The sequence below is a fragment of the Pezoporus wallicus genome, unplaced genomic scaffold (assembly GCF_028554395.1).
Source record: "Pezoporus wallicus isolate ANWC-B61680 ecotype Strahan unplaced genomic scaffold, APGP_CSIRO_Pwel_v1 contig_8581, whole genome shotgun sequence".
Taxonomy (NCBI): Eukaryota; Metazoa; Chordata; class Aves; order Psittaciformes; family Psittacidae; genus Pezoporus; species Pezoporus wallicus.
Window position 1 is genome coordinate 71,579 of NW_026642605.1, and position 14,569 is coordinate 86,147.

The 14,569-nt window shown below is 58.6% G+C and overlaps 2 protein-coding genes across 2 annotated transcripts; both read left to right on the forward strand.

Annotated features, from left to right (window-relative positions):
• The first annotated feature begins 3 nt into the window (after positions 1-3).
• On the forward strand, positions 4-4,704 carry FBL (fibrillarin). Its single transcript, XM_057430914.1, has 8 exons — positions 4-43; positions 871-918; positions 1,489-1,653; positions 2,142-2,236; positions 2,418-2,588; positions 3,303-3,435; positions 3,531-3,643; positions 4,516-4,704. The coding sequence occupies exons 1-8, from the start codon at positions 34-36 to the stop codon at positions 4,702-4,704; spliced, it is 924 nt and encodes a 307-aa protein (XP_057286897.1). The 5' UTR covers positions 4-33.
• A 4,834-nt stretch (positions 4,705-9,538) lies between these two features.
• Positions 9,539-12,546, forward strand: LOC130610820 (kallikrein-7-like). Its single transcript, XM_057430922.1, has 6 exons — positions 9,539-9,712; positions 10,431-10,489; positions 10,910-11,057; positions 11,237-11,490; positions 11,878-12,014; positions 12,200-12,546. The coding sequence occupies exons 1-6, from the start codon at positions 9,597-9,599 to the stop codon at positions 12,350-12,352; spliced, it is 867 nt and encodes a 288-aa protein (XP_057286905.1). The 5' UTR covers positions 9,539-9,596; the 3' UTR covers positions 12,353-12,546.
• Positions 12,547-14,569: the final 2,023 nt, after the last annotated feature.

Consider the following 14,569-nt stretch of genomic DNA (forward strand, 5'->3'; position numbering starts at 1 on the left):
TCCGGTTCCGGTGTTGTCGGGGCGGCACGTGGGATGAGGCCAGGTCCGGACTGGGATCAACTGGGATCTAATGGGAGCCAGTGGGATGGGAATGGGAGCCAATGGGATGGGAATGGGATCTAATGGGAGCCAATGGGATGGGAATAGGGGGGAATGGGATCTAATGGGAGCCAATGGGGGGCAATGGGGTGGGAATGGGATCTAATGGGAGCCAATGGAATAGGAATGGGGTGGGAATGGGATCTAATGGGAGCCAATGGGGGGGAATGGGAGCCAATGGGATGGGAATGGGGGGGAAATGGGAATGGGAATGGGGGGGAATGGGAGCCAATGGGGTGGGAATGGGATCTAATGGGAGCCAATGGGGGGGGGAATGGGATGGGAATGGGGGGGAATGGAAGCCAATGGGATGGGAATGAGATCTAATGGGAGCCAATGGGATGGGAATGGAAATGGGGGGGAATGGGATCTAATGGGAGCCAATGGGATGGGAATGGGAATGGGGGGGAATGGGAGCCAATGGGATGGGAATGGGGTGGGAATGGGATCTAATGGGAGCCAGTGGGGGGGGAATGGGGTGGGGATGGGGGGGAATGGGGTGGGAATGGGATGGGAATGAGGGGAATGGGATGGGAATGCGGTCTAAAGGGAGGGAATGGGGTGGGGATGGGATCTAATAGGAGACAATTGGGATGGGAGTGGGATGGGCCTGGGAGGACTGGGATGTGATGGGATAGAACTGGGGGGGACTGGGATGAGCGGGGTGGGGTTGCCTGGGAGGGATGGGGGGTTTGCTTGAACCAGACTGGGAATACCGGGAGCCTGCAGCCCCGTGCTCCCAGTGCTCCCAGTTTAACACCAGTTCCACAGGGTTCAGCCCCCGGGGGGGGGGACGCGGCGGCTTCCGCGGGGGCCGAGGTAAGTGGGGACCTTCCCAGTGCTCCCAGTACGGAGCTGGGAGAGCCCCTGTTCCTCCCAGTCTATCCCAATCTCTTCCCAGTCCATCCCAATCCCATCCCAGTCCATCCCAATCCCATCCCAGTTCGTCCCAATCCCATCCCAGTCTATCCCAGTCCATCCCAATCCCCTCCCAGTCCATCCCAATCCCATCCCAGTCTATCCGAGTCCATCCCAATCCCATCCCAGTCTATCCCAGTCCATCCCAATCCCATCCCAGTCTATCCTAATCCCATCCCAGTCTATCCCAGTCCATCCCAATCCCATCCCAGTCTATCCTAATCCCATCCCAGTCTATCCCAGTCCATCCCAATCCCATCCCAGTCCATCCTAATCCCATCCGTCTATCCCAGTTTGTCCCAATCCCATCCTAGTCTATCCGAGTCCATCCCAATCCCCTCCCAGTCCATCCCAATCCCATCCCAGTCTATCCCAGTCCATCCCAATCCCCTCCCAGTCCATCCCAATCCCATCCTAGTCCGTCCCCATCCCCTCCCAGTCCATCCCATTGGATCCCATTGCTCTCTGCAGGAGGCGGCTTCCAGCCCCGGGGTGGGGCCCGAGGGGGCGGGGCCGGCCCCAGGGGGCGTGGCCGAGGAGGTGCAAGGGGCGGGACCAGAGGCGGGAGGGGCGGAGCCTCCCGCGGCGGCTTCCGGGGGGGCAAGAAAGTGACGGTGGAGCCACATCGGCACCCGGGTAATGGGATGGGAATGGGATGTAATGGGATAGAATGGGGTGGGATGGGAATGGGATGTAACGGGATAGACTGGGATGTAATGGGATAGACTGGGATGTAATGGGATAGACTCGGATAGAATGGGCTGGGATGGGAATGGGATGTAATGGGATAGACTGGGATGGGATAGAATAGGATAGTCTGGGTTGTAATGGGATGGGATAGACTGGGATGTAATGGGATAGAATGGGATGGGATTGGGATGGACTGGGATAGACTGGGAGGGCATTGGGATAGGCTGGGATGGGGCAGGGATGGAATGGGATTGGGATGGGGTTGGGATAGACAGGGATAGACTGGGAGGGCATTGGGATAGAGTGGGATGGGGTAGGGATGGAATGGGAGGGGATTAGGATGGACTGGGATAGACTGGGAGGGGATTGGGATGGACTGGGATAAGTTGGGATGGACTGGGGGTCACTTGTGGGTCCGTGTGTCCCCCCTCCAGGGGTGTTCATCTGCCGGGGCCGGGAGGACGCTCTGGTCACCCGCAACCTGGTGCCAGGAGAGTCGGTCTATGGGGAGAAGAGGATCTCCGTGGAGGTACTGGGATAGGCTGGGAGGGCACTGGGATAGACTGGGATAGGTGCTGGGGCAGCTGGGAGGGACTGGGACGGACTGGGAGAAGTGGAGGACACCGCAGGACCTTCTCCAGCCCCTCACTGGTGGCACTGGGAGTCTGTGGGGATCCAAAGCACATCCCGGGGCCGTGTCCGTATCCCAGGACGGGGACACCAAGGTGGAATACCGCGCCTGGAACCCCTTCCGCTCCAAGCTGGCCGCAGCCATCCTGGGCGGCATCGACCAGATCCACATCCAGCCCGGAGCCAAGGTCCTCTACCTGGGAGCAGCCTCCGGGACAACCGTGTCCCACGTCTCCGACATCGTGGGGCCGGTGAGCGCCGTGGGGGGGCGGGACATGGACCATGGGGAAGCTGAGGGCACCACTGGTGTCCTATGGGTGATGGCACCGTGTCCAAAGGGATGCTGAGGGCACCATTGATGTCCTATGGGTGATGGCACCGTGTCCAAAGGGATGCTGAGGATCCCACTGATGTCCTATGGGTGATGGCACCGTGTCCATAGGGATGCTGAGGGCACCATTGATGTCCTATGGGTGATGGCACCGTGTCCAAAGGGATGCTGAGGGCACCACTGGTGTCCTATGGGTGATGGCACCATGTCCATAGGGATGCTGAGGATCCCACTGATGTCCTATGGGTGATGGCACCGTGTCCAAAGGGATGCTGAGGTCACCACTGGTGTCCTATGGGTGATGGCACCGTGTCCATAGGGATGCTGAGGATCCCACTGATGTCCTATGGGTGATGGCACTGTGTCCATAGGGATGCTGAGGATCCCACTGATGTCCTATGGGTGATGGCACTGTGTCCATAGGGATGCTGAGGATCCCACTGATGTCCTATGGGTGATGGCACCGTGTCCAAAGGGATGCTGAGGGCACCATTGGTGTCCTATGGGTGATGGCACCGTGTCCATAGGGATGCTGAGGATCCCACTGATGTCCTATGGGTGATGGCACTGTGTCCATAGGGATGCTGAGGGCCCCATTGATGCCAGCACCCATGGGTGTCCTCCTTGTCCCCAGGAGGGCCTGGTTTACGCTGTGGAATTCTCCCATCGCTCCGGTCGGGATCTCATCAACGTGGCCAAGAAAAGGACCAACGTTATCCCGGTCATCGAGGATGCTCGGCATCCCCATAAGTACCGCATGCTGATTGGTGCGTCCTGGGATGCTCCGGGTTTCGAGGGGATTTGGAGGCTCCCTTTGGGTTCTCTGGGGCCCGTGTCCCATTGTCCGTGCCCGTACCCGTAGGCATGGTGGACGTCATCTTCGCGGACGTGGCGCAGCCGGACCAGACGCGCATCGTGGCGCTGAACGCACAGCACTTCCTGCGCCGCGGCGGCCACTTCCTCATCTCCATCAAGGTAACACCAGTACAGACCAGTACAGACCAGTACCAAGCTCTGAGAACCAGCACTGAGCAGTAACGGGGCAATAGACAGCAGTAAGGGGACACTGGGAAGTCATAAGGACCAGTAATAGGGCACTGGGAACCAGTCACTATCTACTGGGAACCAGTAAGGACCATTATTGGGATACTGAGAACCAGTAATGGTGCATAGGAGCCAGTAACAGGGCACTGGGAACCGTTAACAGGCTAATGGGAACCTGTAAGGAGCAGTAATGGGACACTGGGAACCAGTAAGACCTATTAATGAGACACTGGGGACCAGTGCCCTGTCACTGGGAACCAATAAGGACCAGTAATGGGGCATAGGAACCAGTAACAGGGCACTGGGAACCAGTTACTCCCCAGTACAGGGTCACTGGTCCCCAGTTATTCCCAGTATGGAGTCGCTGGTCCCCATTATGAAGTCACTGGTCCCCAGTATGGGGTCACTGCTCCCCAGTATAGGGTCACTGGTCCCCAGTATGGGGTCACTGCTCCCCATTTAGTCCCAGTATTGAGTCACTGCTCCCCAGTATAGGGTCACTGCTCCCCATTTAGTCCCAGTATGGAGTCACTGCTCCCCAGTATAGGGTCACTGCTCCCCAGTGTAGGGTCACTGGTCCCCAGTATGGGGTCACTGCTCCCCAGTATGAAGTCACTGCTCCCCAGTATAGGGTCACTGCTCCCCATTTAGTCCCAGTATGGAGTCACTGGTCCCCAGTATGAAGTCACTGGTCCCCAGTATGGGGTCAGCCTCCCCAGCAGGGGGCGCCCTCCCCGGTGCACCTCACCCCCCCCGCAGCAGGGGGCGCCCTATTCTGAGCCGTGCTCTGGCGCCCCCTGCAGGCGAACTGCATCGACTCGACGGCGGCGCCCGAGGCCGTGTTCGCGGGGGAGGTCCGGCGCATGGCGGCCGAGAGGATGAAGCCGCAGGAGCAGCTGACGCTGGAGCCCTACGAGAGGGACCACGCCGTGGTCGTGGGCGTCTACAGGTGCCCCCTGCTGGACGGGAGGGGGTGGGAGCCACTGGGATAGACTGGGGGGGTGATTGGAGGGCATTGGGATGGACTGGGAGGGTATTAGAAGGCACTGGGAGGGACTGGGATGGTCTGGAAGGGGACTGGGATAGGCTGGGAGGGGATTGGAGGGCATTGGGATGGACTGGGGGGTATTAGAGGGCATTGGGAGGGACTGGGATGGTCTGGAAGGGGACTGGGGTAGGCTGGGAGGGGATTGGAGGGCATTGGGATGGACTGGGGGGTATTAGAGGGCATTGGGAGGGACTGGGATGGTCTGGAAGGGGACTGGGGTAGGCTGGGAGGGGATTGGAGGGCATTGGGATGGACTGGGAGGGTATTAGAGGGCATTGGGAGGGACTGGGATGGTCTGGAAGGGGACTGGGGTAGGCTGGGAGGGGATTGGAGGGCATTGGGATGGACTGGGGGGTATTAGAGGGCATTGGGAGGGACTGGGATGGTCTGGAAGGGGACTGGGGTAGGCTGGGAGGGGATTGGAGGGCATTGGGATGGACTGGGGGGTATTAGAGGGCATTGGGAGGGACTGGGATGGTCTGGAAGGGGACTGGGATAGGCTGGGAGGGGATTGGAGGGCATTGGGATGGACTGGGGGGTATTAGAGGGCATTGGGAGGGACTGGGATGGTCTGGAAGGGGACTGGGGTAGGCTGGGAGGGGATTGGAGGGCATTGGGATGGACTGGGGGGTATTAGAGGGCATTGGGAGGGACTGGGATGGTCTGGAAGGGGACTGGGGTAGGCTGGGAGGGGATTGGAGGGCATTGGGATGGACTGGGGGGTATTAGAGGGCATTGGGAGGGACTGGGATGGTCTGAAAGGGGACTGGGATAGGCTGGGAGGGGATTGGAGGGCATTGGGATGGACTGGGGGTATTAGAGGGCATTGGGAGGGACTGGGATGGTCTGGAAGGGGACTGGGGTAGGCTGGGAGGGGATTGGAGGGCATTGGGATGGACTGGGGGGTATTAGAGGGCATTGGGAGGGACTGGGATGGTCTGGAAGGGGACTGGGATAGGCTGGGAGGGGATTGGAGGGCATTGGGATGGACTGGGGGGTATTAGAGGGCATTGGGAGGGACTGGGATGGTCTGGAAGGGGACTGGGGTAGGCTGGGAGGGGATTGGAGGGCATTGGGATGGACTGGGGGGTATTAGAGGGCATTGGGAGGGACTGGGATGGTCTGGAAGGGGACTGGGGTAGGCTGGGAGGGGATTGGAGGGCATTGGGATGGACTGGGAGGGTATTAGAGGGCATTGGGAGGGACTGGGATGGTCTGAAAGGGGACTGGGATAGGCTGGGAGGGGATTGGAGGGCATTGGGATGGACTGGGGGGTATTAGAGGGCATTGGGAGGGACTGGGATGGTCTGGAAGGGGACTGGGGTAGGCTGGGAGGGGATTGGAGGGCATTGGGATGGACTGGGGGGTATTAGAGGGCACTGGGATGCACTGGGATTGTATTAGAGAGCATTGGGATAGACTGGGATGCTCTGGAAGGGGACTGGGGATAGACTGGGAGGGACTAGAGGGGAATTAGAGGGCATTGGGAGGGACTGGGAAGGTCTGGAAGGGAACTAGGAGGGACTGGAGGGCACTGGGATGGACTGGGAGGGGACTGGTGGGACTGGGATGGTCTGGAAGGGACTGGAGTGGAATTAGAGGGCACTGGGATAGACTGGGAGGGGGAACCAGGCTCACGTGACTGAGTTGTTTTCCCCCCCCTCCTCTGCCCAGGCCTCCTCCAAAGGAGAAGTGACACCGCCTCCTCTTCCCCCATCCCCGCCCCCATCCTTAGGGGGGCGGGACCAGCGCTGGCCCGCCCCCCCCCCCCCTTTTTGGCGCGAATTCTTGCTATTTTAGGGTTGGGGGTGGGGGGAGGGCTCGAAAATAGGGATTTGTTATAAAAATAAACTGGAAAAACCCAACTTTTGCTGCTGGGGACAGTGAATGGGGGGGGGGAATGAGGCTGGAGGGGGATTAGCCCTGTGGGAGGGCACTAGAGCCCTGTGGACACCTTTAGGACCATTATGGAGGGCATTAGGACCCTGTGGAGACCTTTACAGGGGTACTAGGACCCTGCGGGCACCTTTGGGACCTTATGGGGGGCAATAGGACCCTGTGGGCTCCATTGGGACCTTATGGGGGGCATTAGGACTCTGTGGTCACCATTGGGACCTTATGGTGGGCACTAGGGCCCTGCGGGCACCTTTGGGACCTTATGGAGGGCACTAGGACCCTGCGGGCTCCTTTGGGACCTTATGGAGGGCACTATGACCCTGCGGGCTCCTTTGGGACCTTATGGAGGGCACTAGGACCCTGCGGGCTCCTTTGGGACCTTATGGAGGGCACTAGGACCCTGCGGGCTCCTTTGGGACCATTACGGGGGGCACTAGGACCCTGGGAACCCCCATCTCATCCCAGTTACTCCCCCCTAGAGCTTACTGGAACCCCACTAAACCCCCTCTCAGCCACTGGGAGCAATTGGGGGACCCTGGGGGTAACTGGGAAGGAACTGGGGGTAACTGGGAGCAACTGGGACTCTCCCCATTGATTCCTCCCCCCCATTCCAACCATTCAATCCATGGGGGGGGGGGGGAAGAACTGGACTGGGCCCAGTTTAGACCCGTGTGTCCCTCCCAGTTGCTCAATGATCTTAATGAGCTCCCCCAATTAACCCCCCCCGGGGGAGCTCTTGAGGAGCTGCCACCTGATTGGTCGAGGCGAGAGGAGCCGCCACCTGATTGGTTGATGCGAGAGGAGCCGCCACCTGATTGGCTGCCGCGAGTCCTGGGTGAGGCAGAAGGAGCTGAGTCAGCCTCAGCCCAGCCCAGTTCAGCCCAGTTCAAGCCAGTTCAGGCCAGTTCAGGCCAGTTCAAGCCGGTGGCGGCGGTTGGGGCTCAACTGGGATTGGCTGGGAACCGGATGGACCCGCTCCTTGCCCTGGAGGTCCTGGGAGGGGCCTCCAAGGGGCTTCTAGGGTTGGACTGGGAGGGACTGGGAGGGACTGGGAGGTCGCGGTGATGGGCACGAGGATGCATTGTGGGTGTAGCTCCTTCTCCTCCTCTCCTACAAGGACCAAAGGGGACCCAATGTTGGCCATCACCATCTTCATCCATAAGGACCATGGTGGTCATCTCCATCCTCATCCGTAAGGACCATGGTGGTCATCTCCATCCTCATCCATAAGGACCATGGTGGTCATCTCCATCCTCATCCGTAAGGACCATGGTGATCATCTCCATCCTCATCCGTAAGGACCGTGGTGGTCATCTCCATCCTCATCCGTAAGGACCATGGTGGTCGTCTCCATCCTCATCCGTAAGGACCGTGGTGGTCGTCTCCATCCTCATCCATAAGGACCATGGTGGTCATCTCCATCCTCATCCATAAGGACCATGGTGGCTGTCTCCATCCTCATCCATAAGGACCATGCTGGACATCACCATTCTCTTCTACAAGGACCATCCGAGACATGACTTGGGACCTCCTCAACCATGGGCTGGTGTCCAGTGATCGCACATTTGGGATGAGATCCCATTGGAGATGCACCCATTGACCATCTTCACCCATTCCCATGGCCTGGAATCCATCATGGAGCCACATCAGGCATCAGATCCCATTGGAAATGTGTCCCTGGTGCTATCTTCTCCCATTTCCATGGCCTGGAACCATCATGGACCCACCTTTACGACCAGATCTCATTGGAAATGCACCAACTGACCATCTTCTTCCATCCCCACATCCTTAGATCCATCAAGGAGCCACATTTGGCAACAGATCCCATTGGAGAGTCACCCATTGACCATTTTCACACATTCCCATGGCCTGGAATCCATCATGGAGCCACATCTGGGACCAGATCCCATTGGAGCTGAGCCACATTCCCCCATTCCCATGCCCTGGAACCATCATGGACCCACATTTAGGACCTGATCCCATTGGAGATCCCCATTCCCATGCCCTGCAATCTGTCACGGACCCACATTTAGAACCCAATCCCATTGGAGATCCCCATTCCCATGCCCTGGAATCCATCATGGACCCACATTTAGGACCTGATCCCATTGCAGATCCCCATTCCCATGCCCTGCAATCCATCACGGACCCACATTTAGGATCCGATCCCATTGGAGATCCCCATTCCCATGCCCTGCAATCCGTCACGGACCCACATTTAGGACCCGATCCCATTGGAGATCCCCATTCCCATGCCCTGGAACCATCATGGACCCACATTTAGGACCCGGTCCCGTTGGAGATCCCCATTCCCATGCCCTGAAACCATCATGGACCCACATTTAGGACCCGATCCCGTTGGAGATCCCCATTCCCATGCCCTGGAACCATCACGGACCCACATTTAGGACCCGATCCTGTTGGAGATCCCCATTCCCATGCCCTGGAATCCATCATGGACCCACATTTAGGACCTGATCCCATTGGAGATCCCCGTTCCCATGCCCTGCAATCCGTCACGGACCCACATTTAGGACCCGATCCCATTGGAGATCCCCGTTCCCATGCCCTGGAACCCATCATGGAGCCACATCTGGGACCAGATCCCATTGGAGCTGAGCCACATTCCCCCATTCCCATGCCCTGGAACCATCATGGACCCACATTTAGGACCTGATCCCATTGGAGATCCCCGTTCCCATGCCCTGGAACCATCATGGACCCACATTTAGGACCTGATCCCATTGGAGATCCCCATTCCCATGCCCTGCAATTCGTCACGGACCCACATTTAGGACCCGATCCCATTGGAGATCCCCATTCCCATGCCCTGGAACCATCACGGACCCACATTTAGGACCCGATCCCGTTGGAGATCCCCATTCCCATGCCCTGAAACCCCTCCCGGGCACTTCCTGGCTGCTGGAGGAAGGTTCCGGGATGGGGTGCGGGCGGAGGAGCTGCTTCCTGCTCCAGCCCCACATAAAAGGCCCCAGACGAGCGGTGCCAGGAGCAGACGCGGCCGCATCCGCCCGGGAGGAGCCGCTCCCGCCCCGGTAGGGACACGGGGCCCATTCCCAGCCCCTTTCCCAGCCCCCTCTGCCCCATTCCCAGCCCCATTCCCAGCCCTTTTCCCACCCCTCCTGTTCCCTTTTCCCTTCCCCCTTTTCCCTCTTCCCTTCCATTCCCACCCCTCCTTTTCCCATCTCCCTTTTCCCTTTTCCCATCCCCCTTTCCCAATCCCTTTTCCCTTCCCCCTTTTCCCTGTTCCCATCTCAATTCCCTTCCCCCTTTTCCCACCCCTCCTTTTCCCACCCCTCCTTTTCCCATCCCTCTTTGCCCTATTCCCATCCCTTTTTCCTTCCTCCTTTTCCCAACCCCCTTTCTTTCCCAACCTTCCTTTTCCCATCCCCCTTTCCAGTCCTTCCTCCTTTTCCCATCCTCCCTTTCCTTTTTTTTTCCTTCTTTTTTTCCTTCTTTTTTTTCCTTCTTTTTACCTTCTTTTTTCTTCTTTATTTCCTTCTTTTTTCCTCTTTTTTCCTTCTTTTTTCCTTTTTCCTTTTTTCCCTTCATTTTTCCCCTCACTTTCTCCTTCTTTTTCCTTCTTTCCCTTCTTTTATTTCCCTTCTCTTTTTCCTTCTTTTCCCCTTCTTTTCTTTCTTTTTCCCTCCTTTTCCCACCCCATTTTTCCCTTCCCTCCTCCAATTCCTCATCCCTCCCTCCCTGTCCCCAGAGGTCCGTGTCCCCATCCCAATCCCACCGTCTCCCCCTCAGCTCCCGGTGCTCCGGCATGAAGATCCTGCTCCTGATTCTCCTGGCACTGGAAGCCACAGGTAGGAGATGACCTGGGGCCCATAGGTCCTTATGGACCCCCATTGACCCCATGGACTTCCATCCACCCTAGAGACCCCCCCCATTGTCCCCATGGACCCCCATTGACCCCATGGACCCCCATCCTCCCTATGGATCTCCCCTATTGACCCTGTGGATCTCCCCTCGTCCCTATAGACCCCCATCCTATGGACCTCCCTCTCTTGTCCCCATTGACCCCATGGACCTCTCCCCCCATTGACCCCCATTGACTCCATGGCCCTCCCAATGTGCCCCACATTGATGTGGCCTCTTCCACCCCTCATTCACCTCCTTAGCAGGGACTTGGAGACACGGGGCTGGGGGCACCATGAGCAGTCCCAGTGGTCACAGGAGGTCCCTGTCCCCCTTTCCCCCCCCATCCCTTCCCATTGTCCCCATAGCCTCAAGGAACGTCCTATGGGTGATCGAGGGCACCTCCTGTGACCTGCCCTGGCAAGCTGCCCTCTTCAAAGGAGACCGCTTCATCTGCGGTGGGACACTGGTGGACAGGAGCTGGGTGCTGACGGCCGCCCATTGCCACGTCCCGGGGTAGGAACCCACTGCCTTTGGTCTCTATGGGTTGTGGTGAAGCTCAGCTCTGCTTTGGCCTCTTCTCTGGGTCCATGGCTCTGCTCCTGGTGGGGTTCTGTGGTCACCTGGTAACCCTAACCATAACCATAACCATCACCCTAACCCTATCCCTAACCCGATGCTTTGGGCTCCATCAGCTTCATCAACGTGCGGTTGGGTGGCCGGAGGCACAAGGACTCGAGTGGCCCCGAGCAGAGGAGACACTCGGCCATGGTCTTCAAGTACCCGTGGTACAACGAGACCAACAAGGACGGGGACCTGATGCTCATCAAGTTCCACCTCCCCATCCACATCAACAAGCAGGTGAAGCCCTTGCCATTGGCCACCCATTGTCCAGTGCCCGGCAAGACCTGTCAGATCTCAGGATGGGGGTCCACCACCAGCCCAGAAGGTAGGAAGCCTGGTGACCCACATATATGGGGTGGAATGGGGACCTCTTGATGTGGGTCACATCCCCATGGGGACATGGGGAAAGGCTGGGTGAAGTTTGGCCATCTTTGACCATGGTGAGGAGACCAAGAAGCGATTGGGTGCCACCAAGAGGGTGGATGAGCTCCAATGAGGTCCAAGTTGGGTCTGGGTTGGATGCTCTGCTCCATATCTCCATCATGGGTGACCCCATCTCCTCCATCACCCAACTTGGGTGGCCAGGGAGGACCTCAAGAAGCTTTGGAGCTCCTGTTGGGTGCCACCAATGCATGCTCCAATGAGGTCCAAGTTGGGTCTGGGTTGGATGCTCTGGTCCATATCTCCAACATGGACTCTCCGTCACCCACAGTCACCTTCCCTGAGGACCTCCATTGCACCAAGGTGACCATCATCCCACAGGACCAATGCCGGCGCATCTACCCCGACTCCATCACCAACAACATGGTTTGCGCTGGTGAATCCCGGAGCCGGGCTGACTCCTGCCAGGTGGGTCCATGGGCATTGGTGGACCTTTGGAGGAGGTCCTAAGATGAGAGCAGCTGCCATTGGGTGGCATTTGGGGCTGGAGATGGAAGGTGGACCCCTAAATGGGCCATGGTCTGGGGGGGTGGGGGGGGAGCTTTGCCATGAGTCCCATTGTCCTCCATGGCACCCATCTCCTACCCCCTCAGGGTGACTCCGGGGGACCTCTCATGTGCGATGGACGTCTCCAAGGGATCGTCTCTTGGGGTCCTGGTGTATGCGGAGACCCCAAGAAACCCGGAGTCTACGTCAACCTCTGCAAGTACACGCGGTGGCTTCAGGAGACCATGAGAAGGAAGTGAGAGCTCCCAGCCCAGCCCCACCCTGGCCATGGGATGGAGCCACCCCAGAGCTTCTCTTCCTGGTCCTCTTCCATGAGGAAGGTCCCCAGAGCCGGCCGGTCCGAGCGCTGGGTGAGGAGCAGGCAGGGCTCGACCACAAGGACCCTGTGGAGATGTTGCTGGATGAATAAAGAGCTGTTGGACGTGGCTTTGCACCACGTCTTCTACTGCTGGAGAAGGGCAAGAGGTGGCCCCAGGTGTCCCGAGGTTCATAGGGGCAGAAGATCGAGCGCAGTCTTTGGGGTAGACCTGTTGACCCTAATGGGGCTGACCCATACCATGGGGTACACAGAGCTGGGGTTGACCTGTTGGCCCTTCCATGGGGACCTTGCTCCACCATGGGGTAGAACTGTTGACCCCACTACATTGGACCTGTTGACCCCACTACATTGGACCTGTTGACCCCACCATGAGGCACATCTATTGTCCACTTTGGGGTCACCCAGAGCTCTTTGCACCACCATGGACGGGACCAAACCCACCTTGGTGTCCTCCAACAACAGCAGCAAGGCCCAGAGCATTGATGGGGGGGTTGCCCATCCATGGGGTCCTCGTGGTCCCATCTTGGTGTGGGGATGGGCTGGAGAAGGTGTCTCTAGGACACTGATGGTCAATGTGTCCACGAGGTCAATGTGTCCATGGAACTCTGGTCAATGTATCCATGGGGTTCTCATCGTGTCCATGGAGCTGTAGAAGGCACAGCCAGGTCTTTGAGGTCCACTTGGTCACCATGTCCATGGAGCTGAGGTTGTGTCCATGTGTCCAATGTGTCCATGGAGCTCTGGTCAATGTGCCCATGGAGTAAACGTGTCCATAGAGGTCTGGTCAATGTGCCCATGGAGTCAATGTGTCCATAGAGGTCTGGTCACTGTGTCCATGGAGCTCTGGTGTCCATGAAGAGCTGGTCACTGTGTCCATGAAGGTCTGGTCATGTCCATGGAGGTGTAGAAGCCACAACCAAGTCCTTGGGTTCCACTTGGTCACCACATTCATGGAGCCGAGCTTGACCCATCCACATCAAAGTGACCACTACAGATCCTGGTCCTGCTGCCCATGAAGCCACCAACCAGCACCCAAGGAGGTCTCCATGTCCATACGGACACCACAGTGGGTGCTGGACCCACCCAATGGTGATGGGATGGTCCCCAAAGCCAAACCCCTACCAGGTTGAGCCACCCCAGCTCCCATGTCCCCGGTGTCACCCAGGCCGCTGCCACCCACGGCGCCACCAACCCCAATGTGTCACCCAGGGCCACCTCTTCGTGTCACCCAGGCCATTGCCACCCATGGAGCCAGCCTTGGGGCCACCCCTTGTGTGTCACCCATGAGGCCATCAGGGAGGGGTTGGAGGACAAGGAGGAGGAAGAGCCCTGCCCCTATGAGCTGGAGGTGGTGGGATGAGGGTGGACCAGGAGGTCCTGGGTGGCCTTGGCAGTGGGTGGCAGGTCCAGGCTTGGCTCTGTCTTGGCCCCGCAGGGGGGTGAAGTCATCGGCCCCAGTGCCACCACCTCGGAGGGAACTGGGAGAACTGGTTTGGGGCCTGCCCCTGCCTCGGGCGCTGGGAGCTTGGCAGAGGTGGGGCCATGGCTCCGTGGGGCCCCACCAGGTTCCTGCTTCAGGGCTCCTGCTGTGTGTTCTGCACCCCCCGAGGTGGGGCTGTGTCCCTCCCATGGCCCCTTGTGGACCCCCGTGTGTCCTATGTCCCCCCAAGTCCTACCATGTCCCTCATGGCCCCCAGTGTCTTCTTATGGCCCCCCCAATGTTCTACCATGTCCCACCATGGCCCCTCATGGCCCCCCATCTCCCCTCATATCCCCATGTGCCCCATTTCCCCCTGTGTCCTTCATATCACCCCAGTGTCCCCCCAGGTCTCCCTCATGGCGCACAGGGTCCCCTCATGGCTTCCTATGGCCCCTTATGGCCCCTCCATGTCCCTTCATGAGACCTCCATGGATGGGATCTCCATGGATGGGATCTCTGTGGACCAGCCCTCCATGGATAGGTTCTTCATGGATGAGACTCCAGGAATGGCTTCTTCCTGGAGCAGACACCATGGCCTGAGGCCCCGGTGGACACCATCTCAATGGATGAGCTCTTTGCGGAGCAGATCTCCATGGGAGAAGCTCACTACGAGCCCAGAACCTCCATGGGATGCAATCTCCATTGGCCAGGAGGCCA

Coding starts and splice junctions, on each gene's coding strand:
- FBL (XM_057430914.1), top strand. Junction 919..1,488: donor CGGCTTCCGCGGGGGCCGAG/GTAAGTGGGGAC, acceptor TGCTCTCTGCAG/GAGGCGGCTTCCAGCCCCGG. Junction 3,644..4,515: donor ACTTCCTCATCTCCATCAAG/GTAACACCAGTA, acceptor CGCCCCCTGCAG/GCGAACTGCATCGACTCGAC.
- LOC130610820 (XM_057430922.1), top strand. CDS start 9,597: ATGGGGTGCGGGCGGAGGAGCTGCTTCCTGCTCCAGCCCCACATAAAA. Junction 11,491..11,877: donor GTCCACCACCAGCCCAGAAG/GTAGGAAGCCTG, acceptor CGTCACCCACAG/TCACCTTCCCTGAGGACCTC. Junction 12,015..12,199: donor GCCGGGCTGACTCCTGCCAG/GTGGGTCCATGG, acceptor CTACCCCCTCAG/GGTGACTCCGGGGGACCTCT.